General features: G+C 45.2%; 2 protein-coding genes across 2 annotated transcripts in view; one reads left to right on the top strand and one right to left on the bottom strand.

The window, feature by feature from the left end:
* The first annotated feature begins 121 nt into the window (after positions 1–121).
* On the top strand, positions 122–7,089 carry LOC136654716 (pepsin A-like). The gene is made up of 9 exons (XM_066631480.1): positions 122–177; positions 595–751; positions 1,564–1,681; positions 2,208–2,326; positions 3,011–3,210; positions 3,610–3,726; positions 4,529–4,673; positions 5,922–6,020; positions 6,937–7,089. The coding sequence occupies exons 1-9, from the start codon at positions 122–124 to the stop codon at positions 7,087–7,089; spliced, it is 1,164 nt and encodes a 387-aa protein (XP_066487577.1).
* Positions 7,090–10,605: 3,516 nt separating this feature from the next.
* VWCE (von Willebrand factor C and EGF domains) overlaps positions 10,606–20,403 on the bottom strand; it is a 39,835-nt gene continuing 30,037 nt past the window's right edge. Inside the window, exons 17-20 of the mRNA XM_066619799.1 lie at positions 15,068–15,158; positions 14,643–14,725; positions 14,132–14,222; positions 10,606–11,369 (exon numbers count right to left, since the gene is read on the bottom strand). Of these exons, the coding sequence (XP_066475896.1) occupies positions 10,606–11,369; positions 14,132–14,222; positions 14,643–14,725; positions 15,068–15,158 (1,029 nt within the window). The remainder of the gene's footprint in view (positions 11,370–14,131; positions 14,223–14,642; positions 14,726–15,067; positions 15,159–20,403) is intronic.

Raw genomic sequence — 20,403 nt, 5'->3', positions numbered from 1 at the left:
TATCGGTGTTGTGATAGGAAAGGCTCTGAATAAGATGTATTTAAGGAGCAGCATTCAGTCACTTTTTTACATTGGGACCCACACTTCATTTCATTTACGGCTTGGGGATACAAGAGAAATCATGAAGTGGCTTCTGCTTTTGGGCTTGGTGGCACTTTCTCAGTGCAGGGTGACCAAGTAAGTATTGGGCATTTGGCTTTCTTCAAAGAAAGAACATACTATCCTCTCCAGAAATCACCAATTTCAACAGCTTCTTCTAGCAAACATTCTATCTGCAATGCTGGGCAATCCACAAAGCCTTGCTACATCTCAGTTACCCATCTAAGAACTGAAGATAGCTATATCTCCTATAATTTTCTGGCTTGCCAATATTAGTTGCCACTGTTTCAGGTCAGACAATTACCTTGTATCTCTGATGTTTCTATGATGTTTCTACCTTGTTTCTATGATGTGATTCTACTTCCAAAGTCTATTGCAACACAAATAATGAAAGGCCTAATACAAAATTGGTTCTGCCACCATTGTGCATAAAGATTATTATTGTTCTTTCACCTTTTTAATCTTTCATCTTTCTTCTTAATCGGTGTTGTTTAGGGTTCCTCTGAGAAAGGGGAAATCCCTGAGGCAAAACCTTAAAGAGCATGGGCTGCTGGAAAAATTCCTGGCAAAGCATCCTTACAACCTGGGCTCCAAGTACTTCCCCAACCAAGTTAATGCAGATGCCACTGAGCCTCTGGAGAATTACATGGATGTAAGTATTATTAGGAGGATACACCAGGAACAATACAACATGACTAACCCAGCATCCTGAGCTGGCAAAAGGGTTGATACCTGCCCAGTACTCCATGCTGATAGAATTGCTGTATATCCAGCTTCACAAGAAATGCTTGATAAGATTCTGGAAATCATTGAATCCAATCCATGCTTTCAGAAAGAAAAAAAATTCCCACTCTTATCCATTGCCTGGATTTGCACAATCCCCAGTTTGCTTACAAGTGCCTAACTCATTCTGTCCTTCGATGACCACTCAACTTTTCACTGCGAGTCCACTCTAAATTCCAAGTTGAGGATCTAATGAATTTAGGAACAGCACAGAGTCAAAATACCAGATATTTTGCACTTGCTTCTTTTTTTTTTTTTCTCTGTGCATTGATCTTGGAAAGTTTCAAGCTAGACTGAGGCAATGCATCATCAGCAGAAATAAGCCCAGCAACTTCTAACCAGTGTTGGCAAAGCCATGGGCTGAATCAAATCCATCCGGTTCAATAGTCCACCTTGGTTATGAGGCTGAAGAGCAACATGCAATCATTGTTACATACATACATTTCTTTTGTTCCACCATCACTGCTGGTCAAACAGATTCTTTAGGTTTTTTAACTAATACAAAAACTTACAAAAGCGGTTTACCAAAGGCAAAAGTGGGATGAGATTCTACACCATAAGTACTGAGCCTTAAGCGCTGTGAAAACAACACCATCTGTCTCCAGTCTCACATCTTCAGTGGAAATTGTCTGAGAACAACAAAGCACTCTTTTGACAAGTACTCATTTTCTTCCCACACAGATTGAGTACATTGGCACCATCTACATTGGTACTCCACCACAGCAGTTCACTGTCCTTTTTGACACTGGATCTTCCAACCTGTGGGTCCCCTCTGTGTATTGCTCCAGTGCAGCCTGCTGTGAGTAGCCTCTAACTTCCTGTCCTCAGAAATGGGAAAGAATTGGTATAACCTTTATTTCCCATGTTTAACTTACTTCCTCTCAGAGTGTATAACAGCATATGCTGAAAATACGTAGTAAGGGTTGACCTAACTCTAGGGAGGTGGTAGCCTGGGATAGTCTTTGGAAGGTGGCAGCAAAGGGAATCCACACGAAACTACAGAACAGGTGTGTGAACAGGGTCCAGCAAGTCTTATTATAGGGGAATAAGTAGCTGTGACATTTGAGGCTCTTTTTTTTCTTTTTTCTTTTTCTTCTTCTTTTGCATTTAATGTGCTGGCTAGAGAGGAGAGTTCCTCTGAGCACTTACAAAGTGCTTTTCCCTCACAAGCACAGCCTGTTCTCATGCAACTGAAGCTAGGGAGTAGAACCTCCATGTCAAATAGTATTGCTTTGAGTGGGTTTCAGTACAAGCATCTCTTGTTTTTGTACAGTAAACTTCACCTGAATTCCACTATATCATGGACTAATTCATTGTACTTGCAGCAAACCACAACCGTTTCAACCCCCAGCAGTCCTCCACCTATCGGGCCACCAGCCAAAGTGTTTCCATCACATATGGCACTGGAAGCATGACTGGGTTCTTAGCCTATGACACCACTCAGGTAAAACTGATAGAGGAAATTGAATAATTTACTGTTATTTGGGAGCCAAAATCAAATGGACATGGGTGTGGGTGGCCAGAAAGGAGCAGAAGTCACTGAAATTCACTGAATTTCACTGAAAGGTATAAACTGAAAGGTATAGAAAATACTGGGTGTGAATGAACTGTAAGGTCCATTTTTTTAACTTATTGGTATTTAAAAAAAACAAACCTTCCCAATACATTCTAGTCCTATACCAGTTATTACCCACCAATGCCCACAAGCTGTGCCTTCCATCTTGTCAGGAATGCACTTGTTTTTCCAGTACCAGGGGAAAAAACCAGGTAGTTTTATCAAGCTTCAGAGAGCTGCCATACACAACTTGCAAGTAGTTTGTGCCAGCCTGATCTGGAGAAACCAGCGTCTTTGAGCCATATCAAAACTAGTTTTCATACTGGTTTCAAGCTTCCTGTTTTTTCTAGAATTCCTGCATGATTAACAGTACAGGATCCTTGAATATTATGTATCTTCAAAGAACTGGCCACTTCCATTACAAAAGGCTTTATTTTGCCATCTATCACAAAAAAATCCTGACCCCGATGCAAACAGACCCTATCTGCCCTCCCCCCCCCCCCCATCAGCTAGTAACTGGAATCCCTTAAGCTTAAGTGAGGAGTCTGATTTGAATCCCTGTCTTTCCATTAGGTGGGAAATATTCAGGTCACCAACCAGATCTTTGGTCTCAGTGAGACTGAGCCTGGCTCCTTCCTTTATTACTCCCCCTTCGATGGCATCCTGGGTCTGGCTTATCCCAGCATCTCCTCCTCTGGAGCCACTCCTGTCTTTGACAACATGATGAGTGAGGGTTTGGTGTCCCAAGATCTCTTCTCTGTCTATCTGAGCTCGTAAGTATGGGCCACATGCACATCTCCCCAGGGAAGGACATAGCAACCATTTACTGCTTAATGAACATAAGGTATAAGCACTGATCATTCCAGAAATTTAGCAGCAGGGGAACTTGTATTGGTTACACAGGCTTGGATTAGTCCTCAATATCAAATTTAGTATGTAAGATCTCATAGCACTTCACTTCTTTATTTCCATAATCCTTACAACAATAATCCTGTCAGGTAGGTCATTATGCCCATACTATAACGGCTCAGATATCATGGCTACCCAGTGAATTCATCTATTGGTTGAGACTTGGAAGTAGAAGCTTTCTGCTCAAAATGCATGCTCTATTTACTAGTTCCTTCTATTTACTAGTTCCTTTCCCATGACTTGCATCTGTCTTCCTTCCTCAGTGATGACCAGAGTGGGAGCTTTGTGATGTTTGGTGGTGTTGACACTTCTTACTATTCTGGGAACCTCTACTGGATACCTCTGTCTTCCGAGTCCTACTGGCAGATCACTGTGGAGAGGTAACTAAATCACTTCAGCCATCCCATGAACCCACTTCCTGCAATGACATGAGCTGAAAAATTCAGAGAAAGACTAAAGAGAACTAGGGTTTCTATATAGGGGAATATGTATTAGACCAAGGAGACATACCAAGGGTGATATATTGTTAGTTATTTGTGACACACTGGTGTTATTAAAACAAAATAACTCAAAAACCTGTCTTCAGATTACAAAAGCTTCCTTGTTTGGTCTTCTGGGAGTAACTATTACTGATAAAGTGAATGGCTATTTACAAACCTTGCTGAAATGCGTGAGGTTCCCTTTTCATCCATCTGAGCCCCAGAAGCCAAATTACTCACCGGGAGAATGCAAGGGCCTCTTCTGGGTCATGCTGGGCCAGCACCCATTCTACTGGCCTCTGTGGAACTCAGAAGGCTTTGCAGAAGCCTCAGGTAGCCACTTCCAGTTTGCCTCAAAAAACCAGAAGTGGTTTTCTGAAGAAAAGGCCTTCTCACCCTTCCAGTAAGTCATTACCATGTCATGACCCACCATGGAGGACAAGGTCAATTGTGATGCTGAGAAGATTGGAAACAGCTGACCTATCTTATTTCACCCATTGGCCATCATGCTTTAATATCCGTTAGCAATGATCATCAGAGGTGTTGCCTCTGGCTACCAGATCTTCCAGTATTTCATAAATCAACCCAGGAAGGAGAAACATTTGGGTGCATGGTTTGACTCAAATTTCTCCGTGGACACACTGTTGGCAAGAGATGACAATTCTTTTCTTTTTTCACATTTACCTGACTCTGTTTTCTTCAGCATCACCATGAACGGCCAGGCGATTGCTTGTTCCGGTGGCTGCCAAGCTATTGTAGACACTGGCACCTCCCTGTTGGCTGGTCCTCCCAATGGCATTGCTAACATTCAGTACTACATTGGTGCTAGCCAGGATTCCAATGGTCAGGTAAGGATCTATCCTCAGGGTTGTAGCCCCTTAATTTTTTATATCTCTTTCTGAATGAGGGCTTCCTTGCTTGCTGCTCCAGCACAAGAGCGTTCACATGGCAACTTAAAACCACCGAATCAAAATGGCAGTTGACAGCCTTCCCCATGTCCATTGTATTCTCTACCCATTTTGTGATACATCTCCCTTGTTTACATAAGAACGTAAGAACAGCCCCACTGGATCAGGCCATAGGCCCATCTAGTCCAGCTTCCTGTATCTCACAGCGGCCCACCAAATGCCCCAGGGAGCACACCAGTTAACAAGAGACCTGGTCCTGGTGCCCTCCCTTGCATCTGGCATTCTGATACATAGCCCATTTCTAAAATCAGGAGGTTGCACATACACATCATGGCTTATAACCCGTGATGGATTTTTCCTCCAGAAACTTGTCCAATCCCCTTTTAAAGGCGTCTAGGCTAGATGCCATCACCACATCCTGTGGCAAGGAGTTCCACAGACCAACCACACGCTGAGTAAAGAAATATTTTCTTTTGTGTGTTCTAACTCTCCCAACATTCAATTTTAGTGGATGTCCCCTGGTTCTGGTATTATGTGAGAGTGTAAAGAGCATCTCCCTATCCACTCTGTCCATCCCCTGCATAATTTTGTATGTCTCAATCATGTCCCCCCTCAGGCACCTCTTTTCTAGGCTGAAGAGGCCCAAACGCCGTAGCCTTTTCTCATAAGGAAGGTGCCCCAGCCCCGTAATCATCTTAGTCGCTCTCTTTTGCACCTTTTCCATTTCCACTATGTCTTTTTTGAGATGTGGCGACCAGAACTGGACACAATACTCCAGGTGTGACCTTACCATCGATTTGTACAACGGCATTATAATATTAGCCATTTTGTTCTCAAAACAGCTACCTCCCAGCAGAAAGGATACTATCCCCTTTCAGAGTTGCTAATGCTGGACAGGAGCTCGCAGATCCACTTGAAAGGTTAAAATGCACATAGGTTATGCTATGACTGCCGGAATGAATCTTGCATAGGGCCCTTAACTACAGGCACAAACAGCTTCAGCTAGAATAGCTGAAGATGCTGGCCAAGTCTAAGCCAGCTGAGTTCAGGTCATACTAATGTCCTCTCCTGTTCCTTCTGACTGGAGTCACTCCTAATCCATGTTGTGTCCAAAAAACCTTTCGCTTTGTTCTCAGACTGGTAGGCAGGATGTTCTATGACTAATCTTTGTTTTCCATCCACTCTCAGTATTTGGTCAACTGCAACTCCATGAACAGCCTGCCTGACATTGTCTTCACCATCAACGGCTATGAGTTCCCTGTGCCTGCCAGTGCCTACATTCGTCAGGTAAGAGCCTGGCTACATCGCACCTGGAATTATCTCAAAACATTTCTGTGAGGAGCTCAGCCTGTGGTGCACTGCTGACAGGAATTTTGTTCACAAAAGCAGCTGCACTGAGTATCAAACTACATGTCACATGGCATGAGTAATTTGGTGCTGCATGTGTTTTATTTTTCAGTCAAATAGCATTGGTAGGAGGAGAAAATGGAATCTGACCATATTTTTTTTTGGGGGGGGGTGTATTTAAACCTTGCTGACAAAAAAAAAAATCACATCCCCAGTGCTTCCAAGCTTCCCCCAAAAGATAAGTTTCTACTGAGGCCACAGTTAGCCTCATGGTCCAGTGGCAAATATTTTCTCCTATCTGAGGTGATCTGGATAGTAAGTTTTAACATTTTATAACATAACAGGATTCCTCTGCTTCAGGAAAGGTCTTCACCCATTTGAAAATGAAGAGTTTGATTTAAAATATCCCACTAGCAATCATGACATGACTCATACACCACCAATCCACATCCAACATCTAGAAGGATATTATTTTGTACTATAGAATATCTTAGTACAGTACATGCAAGCTTATTGCACTGGTGATATGACCATTACACTTAACCAAAACAGTGAAATAATGCAAACTTTGTACACATCATTTCCTGCCACATTTAAAAAAAAAGAAGTGAATAAAAGCACAGCTTAAGGAAACAACTGGGACATGAGCTTTAGTGAGTGTTACAAAACATAATGTCCTCTGCATAATGTTCACAAATTTCACACAGAGTAATTTGTTCCCCTGAGTCTGACTCCCCAACACCATGTCAGCATCTAGATATTATGTAGAGGCCTCCCATGTCAATAATGTTACTCAGTTAATGCAACTGGCATGTAGAACCCACCACTCACTGTATCCTGGTATTTCTTGTTTCAGGGCCAACAAGGCTCTTGCACAAGTGGCTTTGAGTCCATCAGCATCCCAACTCAATCTGGTGAGCTCTGGATCCTTGGAGATGTCTTCATCCGCGAGTACTACTGTGTCTTTGACAGAGCAAACAACCAGGTTGGCCTGGCCCCTGTGGCATGAACGTGATAACATTCATTGGCAAAACGATTTCCTCAGGATAGTCTTCAATTTCTGGGATTAAATTTAGTCAAATCTTCTCCCTCCCCACAAGCTGCAACATAGTAAAATAAAATAATATAAAAGCAAATGAATTCATTGTTTTACATTTCTCACAGTCTGTAGTGGGAAGGTGGTGTTTCCCTTTGCATTTTTATCTTTTGCTAGTTTCCATGGGTTTTCCCTTCTCCTGAGTGTCCTCTTCAGCGAGATGTGCTAGGTAATTTGCAACACCATGAATTCTATTCACGCATTCAAAATTATGCTTAAATCATTAACTGGAGAATTGAAAAGTGCCCAATAGATTCCAGTGAAATCAAGAAGACTTGAAGGACCCAATCCTATCCAACTTTCCAGCACTGATGCAGCCACAGTGCTGCCCCAAGGTAAGAGAACAAACTTTCCTTTAACATTGAGGAGGCCTCTGTGACTCCCCCCTCCCCCCACGCAGAACACAATGCATGCCTCAATGGCATGGCTGCATCAACAGTGGAAAGTTGCAGAGGACTGGGCCCTTAAAAGGCTTCATCCCTGGCTGTATTGCTCCCTTGGTTTGGATTTTGTTACATTTGGGAGGTTCCAGCTATTTTTTTCTACATTGCAGAAGCTTGTAAAGATTCTGATAATCTTTGTTCTACTGTATCTCTGAGGTTCTATTATACAAAGAGAATGCCTGCCCTTCTCAGAAATGAGGTACAGAAAATGCATAAAATGAAAGGCCTCTTTGAAATTCTCAGACAGGCAGGCATTCATTTTTATCTTCATAGTGTGTTACCTCTTGCAGAAATTCTTGCTTTTAAAAATACTAATAGTACACTTTAAACATTTTTTAGATTTGAAAACTAATAACACAGTTTTGAGGAAGCACAGGTTAAATTTATTTGATATAAGCTTTGATTTGAAAACAACAACACTCTTTTTCACATTGAAATGTTCACTGAATTGTAATATATACAGTCACAAAGCTTTACAACAATAATGTAAAAAAACAACCCTCTGAATTTGGGGACTCATTAACACTTTTAGATACTATAGCCCAGCTAAAAGGATGAGTTCCCCCATACACATTCCTCACTTGATGACTTAGGGCCCAATCCTATCCAACTTTCCAACGCTGGTGCAGCTGCAATCCAGTTCCAAGGCAAGCGAACAAATGTTCCCCTACCTTGTGGAGGCCTCCAGAACTACCCTCCCACCCAAGATGCTGTGCACACCCCATTGGCATGACTACACCAGGGCTGGGAAGGTGGATAGGATTTGGCCCTGAGGCACCTATGAAACAACCATAACAAATCAAACACTATAGCAGGAGCCTTTGTATCACCTCACTTCACAATGCTTTTCAGTGGAAGTCATTCACACTTTCAGATGAGTGACACATTATGAAACACCAGTGTGAATCAACCTCAGCTGAAGGCCTGCTTGTTACGTTAAATATGCAATTTGACCCTGCATTATTGTTTATTTTTAAAGTTAAGTTGAAAGACCAGTCATAGGGAGGAGAGTGTGTGTGATGAGCGTCGAGACTATAGCACATGACAAGGGAGTAGTTGAGGCCCCACTGGGAGTAACAATAGCTTTGTAGTTGCAGTTTTCATTGAGACCATGACACAAATGAAAAGGGTTAAATATCTCCTCCAGACAGGCTACAGTCCCAGTCCTGATTCCTACCCCCTGCAGCTGCTATTTGACTTTAGAAAAGCAATAACAAAGAGCCAGAGTATATGGTAAAGTCATGGGTTTGGACCCTAAGGAACACTGGGAACATAGAGAAAGAATTTAGCAAAACCTGGGAGTAGAACAAAGGTAGTAGGTTGCTGTGTAGGTACCAGACACTTCTAGGCAGCTGCATCACAGGTCACACCATGGACATATCTAAACCACCACAAGTTTAAAGTGGTTTGTAATTTTCTCTTCCCCAAGGAACGCTTGGATCAGTAGTTCCTTAAAGGGGAGGGAGCAATCTCTAAAACAGAATTGCCAGCACTCTCAGCCAACTATGGAAGGCCATCATTATTAAAATGATATGAAACTAATATAGATTTTATAATATGGGTAATGATCTATGAGATGTGTAAGTTTTATTATCCATTTTTCAGAGCAGGAATGAAACAGCTTAAGAGCCTTACCCAAGGTCACTCAGGAAGTCTGTGATGGGGCAGGGCTTTTGACTTCCAAAGTAGCTTCTTAACCCGTGGACTCTCTTGCCTGCACAGAGAAATTCTTCTGTGAATATACCAAACTTATGCTGGCTTTTCTGTTCATGGCAAACCAACTTGGAGGCTGCTTTTTCTGAATTCAGGTTCAAACCACAGCCTCCATTAAGAGCAAAAGGGTCTTAAAAACTGATCCTTTAGTTATCACATGGTGATGGGGCTGGAGGCTATTCATCACAACTGAGATATTCAATAATAACAGTTAAATAGGGCTTGCCTACACAGTAGCTGCCTGCACAATCTGAGCTCTAAACTGGAAAAATAGACCATATCCAAAGGAATGCAGGAAGACTTCTTCCCAGGTACCCCCTGTACAGACAACCAGAAGTGGGGAATGCACAGGCTCTGTTGGAACAGCATTAACTCCAACTGCTTTGTGGAAGCTGGAGAAAGTGCCAGAGGCTGAATCCTATGAATCTGTTCCACTGATTAGCTATGCACTGAACGCACTTCAAGTCACTTTCCAAGCTGCCATGTGGATGTGCCCAAGGGGCAGGTGCATGTTGTATAGTTAATTGGATTCTAAGCTTCATTAAAACCCATGATTCCTAACTAAAGCATTCTGGAAAATACCATGTCATAAAAAGGCCAGAAAAGCCCTTCATAAAAGGGCCAGAAAGCTCAGCACACTAACAAAACGGCAGTTCCCAAGGTTCTTTGTTGGGGAAGCTGTGGCAATTCATCCAATTACAAATGTCTAATGTAGATGTACTTTTATCAGACACCTCTCTGAGGTAGTTTAAAAAAGAATCTGTCCAGCCACCAGGGATGGATGGGCTGGGAACAGCTTCCCAGCCTGAAATAAATCCAAGGGTCAATCCATTTCCAGGGACTTTTGTGACTAGCAGCAGACCAGTCCCACAACATGCTGCAGCAGCAGTAGAAGTTCAATTAGAAATAGTCCTTGGTCCTACCACTTACACCCTTCTGCACCTGCATTCTGAAGGGGTAGAGGCTCTGCTGGAATCTTTACACAGATTATGAAGAAAAAGCACCATCCCATCCCACTGTATTCTACAGACAGATTGTAGATTTGAGTTAGAGAAGCAGACTGGGCCTCAATTCCTCAGCACTAGCTAGGACTGAAGTAATGCCATATGAATAAATCCTGCTCTTCAAGAAGCCAGAAAGTGGGTACTGTTTGCCAGGGATAAGTAGTGGTAGGGCCAGCTCACACCACTAGTGGTAACCCTATTTGTAGATAACTCTGCTTTGCCTATGAGATCAAAGTGGTTAAATTCCTCCTACTTGAAATGGGCCTGCTCTATGGAGCAGTGCCACTGAGGTTACTTTCATCCTTAGGGAGCAAAGTAGAGCTGCTCCCTTGCTGAGTTCGCTGGCCTACAGGTGAATCTATTGAGTTTGATGGGCCTTCAAAAATTTCTTGAGAAGGTGAGTTTAGACTGGAGCTGGTTGAAGGGGAAAGAGGTTCAGCTGGAGATGGCAGTGGAAGGTTGTGTGGAACTGAAGGATGAAAGGATCTCACTATGGAATCTGTGATGTTAGCTACAGGGGGTGGAGTGGTTGTATAAACAGTAGTGGAGGGCACAGAGATTTCAGTTGTCCTTGTAATGAGAGAAGGGAGATTAGAATGAGTTGAAGAGGAGCCAAAAGAACTTGGCCTGGTAGGGGGAGGCCTGAGGCTTTCTAGCCTACGTAGAAGTAGCAAAGTGGCCGTTGACCTGATCTGAGAAATTGTAGAAGGGCCTAACCAAGAAGAAGGGGGTTTAACACTTGGAGGTCTATTAAGATGCAACCTGATGGGATCCCCAGGTCTAGTCTGATGGATCCCAACTTTCCCTGGTGCAGTTGGGCTCATAGGCGGAATTCCCCACACAACTGCATTGCTTCGTGCAAGATGAACCTCTGAACTGAGAGAGGCAGTTGTGGAGGAGCTTGTGCAGTGGCTGCAGGTTCTGTCAGGCATCAAGGCTGTGGAATGTCCTTTGAAGATCTGTAAGGCTGTCTTTGATCCTCCACTGTCCAAGTCAGAGATGGGTAGGCTATTCTCCAGTGAGGCTGAGGAATCTGACATAAAGCAATCACAGACTAGACTGAGCAGTGGTTATTCTGACATGCTCAAGTAAAATCTCTGCTTGCTGCCTGTATTAGAAACTATGCAAACGTCAATCAGCAGTGAAAGCAGGCAGACAAAAACATACCAGCATTGTCTGATGCATCACACAAAAGACCAACACATACATACACAAATCTGTGGATTACTGTTTCTAGAAGGACCCAGATATGGCATAATAACCTGCCATCTTGAAAAGCACATTATAATTATCTTCACAGCCTTGAGACAATCAACATGTTCAGGAACATCTGTGTCAGTGGTAAAACAAAAAGTAACATGAGAATGGCCACAGGCTGTATTAAGATAGCCAGGAGTAGCCTCAAGCCCCCATCCCAAGCAGTGACATTGCTGCCAGAACTAGTGTTTTGGCAGTGTTATGCGCTTTACAGCCATCACAAATGATGATCTGTTGTGTGCTTCTGAACTGTGCATTGAGGCAGAGAGAAGGTAGCCCACTAACGCCGGTAAGTCAGCAGGGTGGTCGTAACAGGTGGTGGAGTGGGTGTAATGGGGCATAGCGGAATGGGGTCCTGGTCTGTCAGAGGTGGGAGATGGCACCCGGCATGGGTGACTTGTGACTGATGCTGCCCCTCCACAGTGTGCCAACACACCCCTTTGTCTCCTTGGATCTGCGCCAGATAAGCAGCTGGCACAGGTCTGAGGAGACCCATTGGTGGTCATGGGGTGAAAGAAAGAAAGGTCCCTGTGCAAGCACGGGCAGCCCAGTCCTGAGCTACCCAGAGCTGTGGGACCCAGCAGCTCCACAAAGGGCTCCCGCTGAATCCAGAGCCTCCCGCGCTACCACAGGAGGCTCCTCGGGAGAAGGGGATGTTCGTCCCCTTCCCCTGAGTAAGGGAAGCAGTCCCACAATGGGACTACTCACTTTAGCGGTGACTGTTTGGTCGCTGCTAAAGTGAAGGCACTCGTGTAGGGCGAGCAGCCCTGCCTGAGCACCCTGGATCCTGCGGAGCTTGGCTCCGCAGACCCGCCTCTCCCCCGCCCCCAGGAACACCCCCAACCACACCTCCCCCCTCCCCGGAACACCTCTCCTATGCCCCTGGGAATGCCCCCATGCACTGTTCCGCAGCCCAGCAGTTGCAGGCACCGCTGAGAACACGGTCGCCCGCCGCATGCTGGCTCAGCACCGGCTGGAGCTGAGCCAGCTCCAGTAGGAGCTCTGGCCGGAGCCCGGTTGAGGCACGGCCCAGACCACAGGATTGGTCAGTGTCGCTGCTACTGCGGTAATTTCATGGCAGACTATAAGCAGGGTGGTTTGCCATTGCCTTCCCCAATCATGTTACCTTTCCCCCAGCAAGCTGGGTACCCGTTTTTCCAACCTTGGAAGGCTGGGTCAACTCAGACTTCCACTGGGATTGAACTCAGGTCATGGGGAGAGTTTCCAGCTGCAGTACTGCAACCTACTACTCTGCACCACACAAGACTCTTTGGTTGTGGGGCTTACTGTGGGTTAAAGGAAAATATTTTCTCTTTCCCCTTCCAAGTCTCCCTGTTGCCAACCCCCCACAGCATGCAGCACAGCCTGTTTTGGCACAGCTGCAGTGGGAAAAACATACAATTGGGCTGTCAATATGGGGATCAGCTCCTCAGCCTTCCCCACAGTACCACTACACCTAATCTCTACCCTTACACTATGGCCTCAGAGTTCCTCCCACTGTGCTCTCTACCATCATCCCCATCCCAATAAATAACTGTAATTCTATGACAGAATCTAATCCAGCTTCTGCAGCTGCACCCAGGCATATGGAAATGTTTTATAATGCAATCCTGTGCAAGTTTATACAGGTGGAGCCTATTTATCCTTGTTAGTTCCATTCCATGACTCAGCACAATTAACAAAAAATGCGTTGTGCTAAATTCCATAGAGTTACACAAATACATTGCAGCCTGACACTTCTGGATGGAAGGAAACTAAGGCAGCTGTTATCAATCCTCTCCGTACTCAGCCTTCCCCCTTGCCAGCTGCCCAGCTTCTTTCACATGGGATGATGTTCTTTTAAGAGTGCAGCCCTATGTGTTTCTACTCAGAAGTAAGCCCCATTCCAGTCAATGGGGCTTACTCCCAGGAAGGTGTGGTGAGGATTGTAGGCTATATCTCATGCTTAGCTTGGTTGCTTGTGTCCGTGATTGCCTGCACTATCTCAATGGGGGGGGGGGGAGATTTGGCAAACACTCCCTGGGTTTTTTTTAAAGCAATCCCCTCTGTTGCTACCACACCTGCCCCTCTGTGTGTGTGTGTGAGAGAGAGAGAGCTCCACCTTGCTGCAAGTGTTCTGGTTACAGAGATTTTTGCCCCCCCCCCTTCCCATCTTCAGCCTCTTTGCTGGCTCAGGAGCTCCAGGAGTGTTACTGTTCCTTTGCAAGGGGAACCTCTTCCAGGGCTATTTCCCTGCCTGGGCAAGGCAAAGCCTTTTTGCAGTGTTTTGGGCTGCCTGGAAATGGAGCAGGGCAGGGCAATGGAGCAGGGCAAAGGAGGCAAAGCTGTGTGTGACTTTCAGTTCCCCCAGCCCATTTGTGTTGAGACAAATCCCAAATCTGCAGATAAAAAAATTCGTGGATAAATAGGCTGCACCTGTATATCTTTTTTTCAACTTCCAAAATGTGGGTTTCCTTGCTAGGAGATTTGAAGATGCTGCATCCATAGTAACAGGCCCCAAGACAATGTAATGACAATGTTACCTCTAAGTTATGTTACCTTGGCAGTGAGGGCAGCAATGTGCAGGGGGAGCAAAGGGCTCTACACAGATGCTTGGACAGGGCCTCTTCTCACAGTTCACCTCTCCAAGCTAGGTGATGAAAAGCAACAGATAAGTTATCCTTTCTGAGAATTTCCAGTGGCACATGTATAGCTTTCTTAGAGCCCCACTGTGCCCAAGGAGGTGAAGGGAATAATTTGGAACTGTGGGGTTCTAGATAAGAGGTATTCATTATTCACTATTCATAATTCTGTCATGCAAAGAGCCACCTGACCCCATTAAGAGATTCCAACAGATCAGCATCACCAAAACTTATTCCAGGACTAACAACAACAACAATAGTTTTAAAAAGATCAACAAGGAAGATAGCAACCCCATGTGGATCTGAAGGTTGCTCATTTGAGATACTACAGCTGTTTATGTCAGTCTTCCATCCCACCTACTGCCTCTGCCAAGAGCCTCCTCCATTCTGAGGTGGATCAGCATATTCTTCCAGATAGCATAGCTCACCTGGCAGGTACAATGAATGCAGGGTTCACCCTCTGGTACAAAGTTGTGCCCATTGACCACTTTCCTTCCTTTGTAATTGCAATCTGCAAGATAGGACAAGGACAATGACAGACATACAATTTCACCAACAGAGTCACTACATCCAATCCCACACAAAACAGATTAAAATGGGGAGGAGAGCAAACAGGCCTGGGGGAGACGGCGGCGGCGGCAGCACCTGCTGAATCCTAACCCCCTCCAGGGCCTGATTCGTCTGTATGCTGTAGAGCTGGTGCAGATCAAAGTGGACCCACCAGGGTGCCACAGGTTTAATATTCTGTTAATATTAATTGTTCCCGTGGCCCATTCCAGCCATAACCAGAACATGGCAGTGCTTTTTAAAATCTCTTTATCATCTGGAAATTCCCTAAGAACATAATGCTTACCATGACAAACTGGGCAGCATTCCCCTTCTGGATGGAAAGGATAGGTACAGAAGACAACACAGTCCACCGGAGAGCAAGCTACAGATCCTAGCTGGAATGTATACACACAGACACACAAAGGGACAGACTGCCTGCATTAATGACAGAGCAATTTATACAACCTGTAGTTTCACACTTGGTTCCATCAGGACAGCTGTAACATGTTAGCTCTTTGCTCTGGCACAGTCAGGCCTGGTTGCAAACAGTTGGTTCAGGGCAAGTTGTAAACAGCTGGGATAGCATGATTACTTGAACACCTGTGTAGCCACACCCTAATTAATCAGGCAAAAACTAGATTGGGTGCTGAATCCCATTTAAGCCTCTCCATGGAGCTCCACCTTAGCAGTGGGTGAACTATGAAGCTACTGCTGGAGCTTGTCAGAACAAACACTATAAGTGACCATGGACTGACTTTGCCTTAAGGAAACTGGACTATAACTAGGTAACTCTGAATTGCTGTATTACCTGTGTATGACCTGGACTGCTCTAACAATTCTTTGCATGGCTCTGTACTCAAAATACAATTGCAATTGAAGACTCTGCTGTGTCTGCATGTTTGACTGCACCCTGCTCTGAAGTAGGATGTACCCTGGTTCTTACCTAACATCACACTCTTATAGGTTCAGATTTGGACTTACCTCTTAGCACTAGAGCACCACCCATTGAAGAAGTGGCCATCCCAATCCCACATGGCACATTCCAATGGGGCCTATGAAATGCCCCAGAAGCCACCAAGCTGGCTTGGTGGACAGGAGGAAAATGGCCCTGTGTTTGGAGCTGCTAGTGCCCTATCTCTGGACTCAGAAGCATGGGACAGGGCAGTGGAGACTCCAACAATGAAGGCCATGGACTCAGGCACACTGCTGATACTGGGCCCAGACAGAGTGATGAAGCCTCTATAGGTGGCATGTGTGCAGCTATACAGGGGTGGAGTTAGGAGGCTGAGCGTGAGGTTAGGCAGTTTATGAGGTCTCATGAGGCCCAGGGGCTCCTTAAAAAGCTAATGAGGAGCTGGGGCAGTCTGCCAGGAAGGAGGAAGGCAACTGAGGAGGAAAGGTTGTCCTCCCAAGAGACAACCCTACTGATTCCTGCAGATGGCAGAATCCCCTCCTCACCTCCCTTCTGAGGCTCTGCCAGTGGTGCAAGCAGGAGCCTTACCAGGTTGAGGAGTGCAGGCCCTACAGTGCATACAAAAGCCGCTTTGCAATTCCATGGATTTGTTGCTGCAGTTTTTATTCATGGTTTATGTAGCCCTTTTTGTGTTCAAAGTTCTTTGAACACATTCTTTGAACACATTTACAACCTTCCCCTTTTTGTTATTAACTATTTATTAAGCATTTTATATCACAAAAATCATACAAATTAATACAATCATTTTTAAAAATGGTATTGACATTTAAGTTCAAGGAGAAAGTAGAAAAGGAGGAAATGGGGAAAAGAAAAAGTGGGAAGGAAACTTGCTAGGGAATGGGAGGATCTGAGGAAGAGGTTTTTCCATTGCATAATAAAAAGCTTTAAAATAAAACATTTGACACCTCCCTCCAACTGCTTGTTCCTTACAACTTTTTGGTCTTCCTTGTAGTTCTCTATGACATTAGTCAGTATTGGCTACAGTATTCATTACCCACAATATTCAGATTTGTTTGGCTCATGTGACCAAAACTCTTTTTTATTTAAGAACATAAGAACATAAGAACAGCCCCACTGGATCAGGCCATAGGCCCATCTAGTCCAGCTTCCTGTATCTCACAGCGGCCCACCAAATGCCCCAGGGAGCACACCAGATAACAAGAGACCTCGTCCTGGTGCTCTCCCCTACATCTGGCATTCTGACTTAACCCATTCCTAAAATCAGGAGGTTGCGCATACACATCATGGCTTGTACCCCATAATGGATTTTTCCTCCAGAAACTCGTCCAATCCCCTTTTAAAGGCGTCTAGGCTAGACGCCAGCACCACATCCTGTGGAGAGGAGTTCCACAGACTGACCACGCGCTGAGTAAAGAAATATTTTCTTTTGTCTGTCCTAACCCGCCCAACACTCAATTTCAGTGGATGTCCCCTGGTTCTGGTATTATGTGAGAGTGTAAAGAGCATCTCCCTATCCACTCTGTCCATCCCCTGCATAATTTTGTATGTCTCAATCATGTCCCCCCTCAGGCGTCTCTTTTCTAGGCTGAAGAGGCCCAAATGCCGTAGCCTTTCCTCATAAGGAAGGTGCCCCAGCCCCGTAATCATCTTAGTCAGTCTCTTTTGCACCTTTTCCATTTCCACTATGTCTTTTTTGAGATGCGGCGACCAGAACTGGACACAATACTCCAGGTGTGGCCTTACCATCGATTTGTACAACGGCATTATAATATTAGCCGTTTTTACATGGGGCTATTTACATGGGGAATGTATTTACATGGGGAATGTAGTCTCCAGATTCTTGCAGAATGGCAGGGCAGGCCAAAATCACAGGACCTTGGATACTTCCTCTGTCAATTCCTCTGACAAGGGCGGGAGAGAGACTGAGATCTTAAGTACTTCCCCCAGTGACTCCTTCTATAATCTACCCTGTCTCAATAATGGAGACCTTAAAAGAGCTGCCTACCAATCTGAAACCTTGCAGTTGGCCTCCTCTCAGTCACATCCTGCCTTGCCCATTGACAACACTGGCATGCAATCACCAGGGAATGTCTGGTTCCTAGAATCATTCTTTAACTGTTTGAAGGGCTTGGATTCTGACAGCGCTGCCACGAGCTCTCCTGTTCCAGGACCTTTCCTGGCTCTGGCTTGGTATCAGCCTAAAACTGGATCCAGTACTGGTCCTGCCTCCTTTAGTTTAGAATCACTTCTCAGGCAGAAATCAAGACAGAGAAAAACATAAGAACATAACATAAGAACAGCCCCACTGGATCAGGCCATAGGCCCATCTAGTCCAGCTTCCTATATCTTACAGCAGCCCACCAAATGCCCCAGGGAGCACACCAGATAACAAGAGACCTCATCCTGGTGCCCTCCCTTGCATCTGGCATTCTGACATAACCCATTTCTAAAATCAGGAGGTTGCGCATACACATCATGGCTTGTACCCTGTAATGGATTTTTCCTCCAGAAACTTGTCCAATCCCCTTTTAAAGGCGTCCAGGCCAGACGCCAGCACCACATCCTGCAGCAAGGAGTTCCACACGCTGAGTAAAGAAATATTTTCTTTTGTCTGTCCTAACCCGCCCAACACTCAATTTTAGTGGATGTCCCCTGGTTCTGGTATTATGTGAGAGTGTAAAAAGCATCTCCCTATCCACTCTGTCCATCCCCTGCATAATTTTGTATGTCTCAATCATGTCCGCCCTCAGGCGTCTCTTTTCTAGGCTGATGAGGCCCAAACGCTGTAGCCTTTCCTCATAAGGAAGGTGCCCCAGCCCCGTAATCATCTTAGTCGCTCTCTTTTGCACCTTTTCCATTTCCAATATGTCTTTTTTGAGATGCGGCGAGCAGAACTGGACACAATACTCCAGCTGTGGCCTTACCATAGATTTGTACAACGGCATTATGATACTAGCCATTTTGTTCTCAATCCCCTTCCTAATGATCCCAAGCATAGAATTGGCCTTCTTCACTGCCGCCGCACATTGGGTCGACACTTTCATCGACCTGTCTACCACCACCCCAAGATCTCTCTCCTGATCTGTCATAGACAGCTCAGAACCCATCAGCCTATATCTAAAGTTTTGATTTTTTGCCCCAATGTGCATGACTTTACACTTACTGACATTGAAGTGCATCTGCCATTTTGCTGCCCATTCTGCCAGTCTGGAGAGATCCTTCTGGAGCTCCTCACAATCACTTCTGGTCTTCACCACTCGGAAAAGTTTGGTGTCGTCTGCAAACTTTGCAACCTCACTGCTCAACCCTGTCTCCAGGTCATTTATGAAGAGGTTGAAAAGCACCGGTCCCAGGACAGATCCTTGGGGCACACCGCTTTTCACCTCTCTCCATTGTGAAAATTGCCCATTGACACCCACTCTCTGTTTCCTGGCCTTCAACCAGTTCTCAATCCACGAGAGGACCTGTCCTCTAATTCCCTGACTGTGGAGTTTTTTCAGTAGCCTTTGGTGAGGGACCGTGTCAAACGCCTTCTGAAAGTCCAGATATATAATGTCTACGGGTTCTCCCGCATCCACATACCTGTTGACCTTTTCGAAGAATTCTATAAGGTTCGTGAGGCAAGACTTACCCTTACAGAAGCCATGCTGATTCTCCCTCAGCAAGGCCTGTTCATCTATGTGTTTTGAGATCCTATCTTTGATGAGGCATTCCACCATCTTACCAGGTATGGATGTTAGGCTGACCGGCCTATAGTTTCCTGGGTCCCCCCTCTTTCCCTTTTTAAAGATAGGCGTGACATTTGCTATCCTCCAATCCTCTGGCACCGTGGCCGTTTTGAGGGACAAGTTGCATACCTTAGTCAAGAGATCTGCAACTTCATTCTTCAATTCCTTAATAACTCTTGGGTGGATGCCATCAGGGCCCGGTGACTTATTGATCTTTAATTTATCAATGAGGTCTGAAACATCTTCTCTTTTAACCTCTATCTGACTTAACTCCTCGGTCAGGAGGGGCCGTTCGGGCAGCGGTATCTGCCCAAGGTCTTCTGCCGTGAAGACAGATGCAAAGAACTCATTTAATTTCTCTGCCATCTATAAGTCTCCTTTTATCTCCCCTTTCCCTCCCTCACCATCCAGAGGGCCAACCGCTTCTCTGGCGGGTTTCCTGCTTCTAACATATTTGAAGAAGCTTTTATTATTCCCCTGAATATTGCTGGCCATGCGTTCCTCATAGTCTCGCTTGGCCTCCCGTATCACCTTCTTACATTTCTTTTGCCACAGTTTATGTTCCTTTTTACTCTCCTCATTAGGGCAAGACTTCCACTTACGTAAGGAAGCTTCCTTGCCCTTCACAGCCTCTCTAACTTGGCTGGTTAGCCATGCGGGCACCCTCCTGGATTTAGTGGAACCCTTCTTTCTTTGCGGTATACACCTCTGCTGGGCCTCTATTACTGTTGTTTTAAGCAGCCTCCATGCACTCTGGAGAGATTGGACTCTTTTTACCCTCCCTTTCAACCTCCTTCTAACCAGCCTCCTCATTTGGGGGAAGTCTGCTCGTCGGAAGTCAAGGGTTTTTGTTAGAGATTTGCCTGGTATTCTTCCCCCAACGTGCATGTCAAAACGGATCGCAGCATGATCACTGTTCCCCAATGGCTCAGTAACGTTTACATCTCTAACCAGGCCCTGCATACCGCACAATATTAA

This window comes from Tiliqua scincoides, chromosome 1 (genome assembly GCF_035046505.1).
Source record: "Tiliqua scincoides isolate rTilSci1 chromosome 1, rTilSci1.hap2, whole genome shotgun sequence".
Taxonomy (NCBI): Eukaryota; Metazoa; Chordata; class Lepidosauria; order Squamata; family Scincidae; genus Tiliqua; species Tiliqua scincoides.
The sequence above is the reverse complement of the archived record's forward strand: the minus strand, read 5'-3'. Positions and strand labels throughout refer to the sequence as shown.

Excerpts from the sequence above, each read along its gene's own strand:
- LOC136654716 (XM_066631480.1), top strand. The coding sequence starts at position 122 with ATGAAGTGGCTTCTGCTTTTGGGCTTGGTGGCACTTTCTCAGTGCAGG. Across the intron at positions 3,727-4,528 it reads TGGCAGATCACTGTGGAGAG|CATCACCATGAACGGCCAGG; the intron begins GTAACTAAATCA and ends TGTTTTCTTCAG. Across the intron at positions 6,021-6,936 it reads CCAGTGCCTACATTCGTCAG|GGCCAACAAGGCTCTTGCAC; the intron begins GTAAGAGCCTGG and ends TTCTTGTTTCAG.